The sequence below is a fragment of the Euprymna scolopes genome, chromosome 42 (assembly GCF_053919585.1).
Source record: "Euprymna scolopes isolate OS-2025 chromosome 42, ASM5391958v1, whole genome shotgun sequence".
Taxonomy (NCBI): Eukaryota; Metazoa; Mollusca; class Cephalopoda; order Sepiida; family Sepiolidae; genus Euprymna; species Euprymna scolopes.
In genome coordinates, this window is record NC_136523.1 from 33,080,209 (window position 1) to 33,087,873 (window position 7,665).

The 7,665-nt window shown below is 30.7% G+C and overlaps 1 protein-coding gene across 1 annotated transcript in view; it reads left to right on the forward strand.

Annotated features, from left to right (window-relative positions):
* The first annotated feature begins 6,936 nt into the window (after positions 1-6,936).
* Positions 6,937-7,665, forward strand: part of LOC145267152 (beta-1,3-galactosyl-O-glycosyl-glycoprotein beta-1,6-N-acetylglucosaminyltransferase-like) — a 1,389-nt gene continuing 660 nt past the window's right edge. Inside the window, exon 1 of the mRNA XM_080123200.1 lies at positions 6,937-7,665. This exon is cut by the window's right edge and continues 660 nt beyond it. Within this exon, the coding sequence (XP_079979326.1) occupies positions 6,937-7,665 (729 nt within the window).

The following is a 7,665-nucleotide window of genomic DNA, read 5'->3' on the forward strand; positions in this document are numbered from 1 at the left end:
GTTGATCGGAAGTCAAGATCAGCTGATTGGATTGCGTGTGAGTCATGTGATCAGGTTAGTTGAATCGAGGAGATTTGGTTGCAACTTGGACGAGAGCGGACGGCTTCGCTGTTGTCTCCTCCCTTTCGCTGGGAGGTGCGGAACGAACGCTGACGTGGTAGAAATAAGACCTAGAAGAAGAAACCACAGGCCAAATTCACTTACTTCTGTGAACAAACTGGAAGGTGAATAATAAAAAAACTATAGAACCAATTTCTTGTCTTGGTGTGAAATAAATTTTCGTCCCCAAAAACAGACGAGAATTTCCAGATGGACCAATAAAATGGCAGAAGGTATGTTCAAATGACATCTCACACACATATTCACACTTAACAGCATATGAACATATGTAATAGAAAGACCACTAGACGAACACACACACGACCTTAACTCTGGTAAGATAATCAAACACCCTATCTTTTATAGATAGACACGTTTTAATATATCATCCCCATTCCAATTTCAACCACTATACAACAAACGCTCATTTTATGACACAACGTAACACACATTCTAACAACACAATTGCATTTGAGAAATTTTATTGCCACACAAACCAACATATAAAATCAACAGTAGGTTTTATGACAAGGGCACGTTCGAAATGAATGTTTCCATTTAAAGTACAATTGAAACATGATACTTGATTTTTGCATTTTAAAGTTTAATTCAAGCCATTATATATAAAGTAATTTTATAAAATCAACAGTAGGTTCTCTACAGTGCAATGTAGATTTTAAATTAGTCACTGTGAGAGGTTTTTGAAGCTTCCTCCAGATGCATCGCGATGGGTTCCCAATTAGAGAAATCAATAAATCGACTTCTTTGAAAAGTGGCCTATTTCATCGATTTCAGGTAAAATAAAAATATTGGAGTGTGAAACATTTGCTGATCAACATTCAATCCCGGGCTACGTCGGGTCACACCACTACTATATATATATATATATATATATATATGTATGTATAAGGAATGAAAAAATACCAGCGGTGGTTGACGTTATGTTTAAAGAAAAATACAAAAACCGAATGAAATTATTAAAAAATCAACGTTTCGTCCTTATTTCAGAGGACATCTTCAGGATAATTGAAATAAAAATGTAAGAAATCTATGACTTTTTCTTTTCTTACATTTTTATTTCAATTATCCTGAAGATGTCCTCTGAAATAAGGACGAAACGTTGATTTTTTAATAATTTCATTCGGTTTTTGTATTTTTCTTTAAATATATATATATATATATATATATATATATATATATAATTTACATTTTTTATATTTAAAGTTCATTAAAAAATATATAATTCTCTAAATAAAAATTTGTTTGGAAAAAGAATTCAATATTTATATTAATACTAGCTGAAGTACCCGGTGTTGCCAGGTTGTATATGATATATTTAAATATTTTGTCCTCGTACATTATAATAAAATAGAGTCATAATTGTGAATGCATGTTTTTTTTGTTTTTGTTGTTACGAAAATCATATTTGCGGAAATTAACTATTCTACCTGTAAGCGAAGTGTCTTTTTTTTATGGGCTACAAAACTGAGAATTTGACCCCTGTCGTTCAAGATTTCCTTAAAAGTATGAACTGTATTTGTCTTCGGTCGTGATGGATTTCATTCATTCATTCATTACCATTAATTTTGAACTTATGAAAACTTTAAGCATTAAGAATCTATAGACAATCCACCACAAGTTTGTTCTTACGTTTGAGAAAATATATGCAGATTTAAAATTTGTTTTTACGATATTCGAGAAAAAATAAAATCTCTATAAATTATTTTTTAGAGATTTAGAAAAGATTGGAAGCGGGATTTATAAGTGTATTGGAATCGGAAATTTAGTATGGAATTGGTAATTGTATCGGAATAAAAAAAAAAAAAAATTGAAATCGTCCCATCACTAATATATATATATATATATATATATATATATATATATATATATATATATGCGTAGATCATCGTATAACGATTTGATCACTGTCTGTCTGACGTAATGAACATTTAAATTAAAATGTTTAAAATTCAACGCTATTTCACACGGTTAATAGTAGCCGAATGGATACGGCCTCCGCTAATCGAGCCAGAGATGTCTCGTGTCGCGGGGTTCGAATCGTTAGACTGGTAGTAATCGTGACACCCTGCACTGAAGAATCCCGAAAGGATGAAACACTAGTGTCTGTAGGTATTTAATTATTATAGTAAAAAAATAATTATATATATATATATATATATATATATATATATATGGAAGTAAAAAGATTAAATACATCCGATTATATGATTTAAAACTGAAATGTGGAAGATCTAAATTTCAGTGTTTTGTCAAGCTTTTTTGTGGGCTTTATCAAGAACGAAAAAAATTTAAGTCGACAAAATACGATGATTTTAAATATTTTTCATGTTTAATTAATGGGTTTTTATCGCTTAAATTTTGAACTTATTATGAAAACTGCAAAATTTGAAGAAAGGAATTTTACTCAAAATCTAATTTTTTAATTTATTAGCTATGAAAAATGTCGATTGTCACTTGTATCGATGCGCGATCGATGAACATAAACTGTATAAAGTTTATTTGATTTTGGAGCAAAATTAAATTTTATTTCATTTCTTTTAAAAAATAATGGACAAAAAACCTCTGCTTATGTTTGAATGATTGCTTTCATGTCAACCTTTCATGCGTTGAAATAGTTTCGAAACGGGGTTTTGATTGCAAAAAGTGGCAGACGACAATCTGACTATTTTGGCGGATTTGTAGCTGAATACACGTATTGTTTTTTTGTTTTTGTTGTTATGAAAATTATATTCACAGAAATTAATTATTCTTCTGTAAGCGAAGTGTCGAAGGGAACCGAGTCCATGTATTGTAAGCATAGATGTAAAATATAAAGTACACGAGACATTTTTATCTGATTAGATATAATTTTTTTTTTTTTTTTTAGAAATAAACCTGTATTTAAGGTTCTGTGTAAGCAAGCCCTATCAGAAAAATTAAAAGTAAAAAAAAAAACGCATTCGGAAAAATTTGCAGATTTTGTTTGTCCTTAATATTTGTTTATATAATCGATAAATGAATATATATATATATTTAATTTTATTCGATTGGCAAAATTTTAGAATAATTATAAAGAAGTGAACTATCGCGTAAATTCAATCAACTAAAAAATGGAAAACGGGGTGAGGAAAAGAAGAAAAATATATATATATATATATATATATATATATATATATATATTATGGGGCAAGTTATATGTACAATTCAATAAAATAAATAAGTCGATTAAAACGATCGTTAAAATATACCCAAATATATTTAATTGCAATTTTTATTTATATATATATATATATATATATATATATATATATATATATATATATGTGTGTGTGTGTGTGTGTGTGTGTATTTAAAAGAGTGTAGCCATCAACAATTGTGGGATTTTCAGCCTTTTATCATATTTTTGTTTTAAAATATTTTTATAACGCGTTTCAAGCTTTGGTTAGCTTTCTTCAAATATTTTCGTGAAATTTTTTTTTTTTTTTAAATGGGAGTTTGAAATGTTATTTTTACATCTGCTGATACTAAATGTGTTTTTCAGAGTGATGTGGTCTCAGACATTCTTTTTCTTCGAAACTCCGCGGATTAAGGACTATCCATGTCTGAGACCACATCACTTTGGAAAACACATTTAGTATCAGCAGATGTAAAAATAACATTTCAAACTCCCATTTAAAAAAAAAAACAAACCTTTTCACGAAAATATCTGAAGAAAGCGAACCAAAGCTTGAAACGCGTTATAAAAATATTTTTAAAATAAAAATATGATAAAAGGCTGAAAAAACAACAATTGTTGATGGCTACACTCTTTTAAATATACATTTTTTCATATAGGCATATTGTAGAAATAAATGTAGGGATTATTTTTTTAATTTACTTATATATATATATATATATATATATATTTTACCTAGTCACGTGGTAATTTGTTACAAGTTAAGTGGGCGATTTTTTTTTTAATATTTGTCTAAATGAGAAAATGCTGCCTAAATATACACAATATATATATATATATATATATATATATATATATATATATATATATATATAATAACTCAATCACCATTCAATTTTTCTTCTTTATTCATTTTCCTAAATCACAATTTATCTTTCTTTTAATAATATTATTTGAACTCATTCCCTTTTTTCCTTGTACCAATTTGCGAATTATTCCACGGAATTCTGCCTTTTGGATTACTTTGCACCATCTTCCATTAACGTGATTCCTTTGGATTTTACTTGTGGAAATGAAAATTTAATCAACCTTTTTGGATTTTACCATTATTGGATATTTTACCTTTCACCAGACAATCCATTCACGTGAAATCACCTTTTTCTTCCCTCTATTCCCTCTGCTTCACTTTTTGTTACCAAGTAAAATCTATGACTTACTTGTAATTTCATTAAATACGTTTGCAAGCAAAATCCGAACCCGCATTTTGCTAAATACTAACCTCTGATGAGAAGGAAAGTATTTCTTCGAAACTCCGTGGATTAAGTACTGTCCATTTATTTTGTGCTTCCTTTTTAAAACTTTTAAACTCTTTTTCAAAGTGTTTTTTAACATGTTTTTTTTTAGCTACTTGCTCTTTATATATATATACAGGGTGTCCGTAAAGTTACTATACAGTCTTACAAGTTACTATACAGACAGCCTGTAATATATTCATAGTACAGTAAGATATTGTATTAAAATATGTATTTGTAACAAAAGAAATAAAAAGAAATAACACCTTTATGTTTATAAAAATCTCAGAAAATATTAACTATTAGTACAAATATAATACAATAAAACAATAAGACTGTCTAGTAACTTTACGGACACCTTGTGTGTATATATATATATATATATATATATATATATATATATATATATATATATATATATAATTACTTAATTTACTCACATAAAATTAATATACAAAAGTATAGATTTATGCGTAAACTTTAAGTATTTACTTCAAAAGTGCTCAATACGTAGGTAGAGCTAGTTAGTAATTTATAAAATATGTCGATTAAGCTACACTGAATATTCGGCGTTTCATCCACTCTAGGACTCCTCAATAGAGGAGGAGCATATAAAAACGATAAACAACCACAGAATTCGCGCATAAGCCTGAGGAGTCCTAGAGTGGATGAAACGCCGAATATTCAGTGTAGCTTAATCGCCATATATATTTTATAAATTACTAATATATATATATATATATATATATATATATATATATATATATATATACTTGTTTATTGTTATACAAACATGGTCACATCCTGCTGCCACAAATAGCCACTTGTTTTAATCAAACAACAGATATAATCAGGCAGCGACTTGACTATTCAAAAGTTCAATGAATAATCTAATAATAATAAGATTATTCATTGAACTTTTGAATAGTCAAGTCGCTGCCTGATGATATCTGTTGTTTGATTGAAACAAGTGGCTATTTGTAGCAGCAGGATGTGACCATGTTTATATAACAATAAACAAGTATTATCAGCTCTTTTTATTGAGCACTATCTAACAACCTCGTTGAATTCATTAGTTCATTACTTGTGAATAAAAAACCCCGAGTATATATATATATATATATATATATATATATATATATATATATATATATATATATATATATATATATATATATATATATATTCCCAAAGTTTCAGTTTCTTTAGTTTATGTTACAGGGTTTTTAGGGAGACAGAATATGGACACAACCGACCAAAGATAGAACAGCTATTACACTCTGATCCCAGCCGACAGCCCAATAATTATCATGGCCTTTTAATACGCTTTGTTATCCATTTGTGATCTTGTACAGTTTCATTGACTTGCCTCCCCACGAGGGTAGTGTTATACAATCATATCCTCTTTTTAATGGACACCATAAATTGTTTTATTTTACTTTTGCGCTTACAACAGTCTGGCACAAGAACATCGAGTCTGAGCATTCTTCTCATATTATGCAGCATGAACGGCGAGCTAGAATAGTAAAACAACAACATTGATCAATTGGATGTTGTTTGTTGTTGTTCTTGCTAGGTGGCTCGTTGATGTATGCGATGCTGATGCTTGGAGCATGGTTGAGATTTTCATACGCATGATCAATATAGCAGTTAGAGTTTCTCCAACAGTTGTTGGCAGGAAATTATGAATTATTTCGACGTGGAGTAAAAGACAGAAAAAACATTAAATTTAAAAACGCTTTATCCTTCGTCAGCAATATATATATATATATATATATATATATATATATGTTTTCGTAAATGTAATGTAAAGTCTGAAAAAAAATGCACGCATTCGGAGCGTTAGGACTTTTGGTCCTTGTGAAGTGTACTAATTATGCTGAAAGAATAACGTCATTATTTAGAAAGTCATTCTTAACATGGGGAAGGAGGCTTTTTACGTGTTCTGCACTTTCACCTAACAATTTAATAAAAAAGAACGATAGCATATACATTTAATTTAACTGGAAATCCTATCTGAAGTGGAACACGGTGCGTACACTGCAAAAACACCGAATCCTTCTTTGAAATCAACAAAATTTACATATGTTAAGGCCTAAAACTGCACCGTTTGTTCATTTTCACCAGGATTTGACGTCCCCTGGGGACTTTTGGGGCTTAATGGAGGAGGGGGGAATGCTGAACTTAGTCATTTTTTTTGTTATGCCTCGTCCACTGTGCATGCTTCACTTGTTTCTTTTAAAATTAATTACAACATTCCCCATATCAACAATTGATCCTTAAATTCGTGTTTTTTTTTTTCATTTTCTTCTTTTTTTTTGTTACAGCATTTTCAAACGGGGTTTGCTGATCTTGGTCATTTTCACGGCGATGTTTGTCATCGCGCTACTCAATGTCGACTGGTATCGGTTCAAAGAGCTCCTGCCGCAAAGCAAGAAAATATTGAAGATTTATCACCATGCAGAAACCCCGGCAATCATCAACATCCAACACCGACGGAAACCGGAAATCTCCGACAGATGCAACATCCGCAGGAAGAAACACCTCAATTGCCGGCAACTGTTTGAGGTCGCCACGGACACGCATAGCAAAAAGTTTAAAGGGTTCTTCCCCGAAAATCCCGCACCGTTCGATTGCACACTGGATGAACTAGTCAAAGACTGTTCTAAATTGCGTTCGCTGCACGGTTACGAAGACAAACCAGTTAGCCAAGGCGAACTGAACTTTCCGTTGGCGTTTGCGATAAAGATGCACACAAATTCGCATCAAGTGGAGAGGTTGTTAAGAACAATATACAGACCTCATAACTTTTATTGTATTCACGTAGATTCAAAAGCAAGCAATGAAACGTACGAACAGATGGCAAAAGTCGTTAGATGTCTGACCAACGTCGTACTAGTACCGAAACGTTATAACGTGGTTTACGCTTCCTATCGCCTCGTCCTGGTCGAGTTTAACTGCATGCAACTCTCGGTGGATTCAGGCGTCAAATGGAAATATTACATCAACCTAACCGGCCAGGAATACATGTTAAAAACAAACCTAGAAATTGTGGAGATACTGAAATTATTTAACGGTACTAACGATATAGAATCGCAG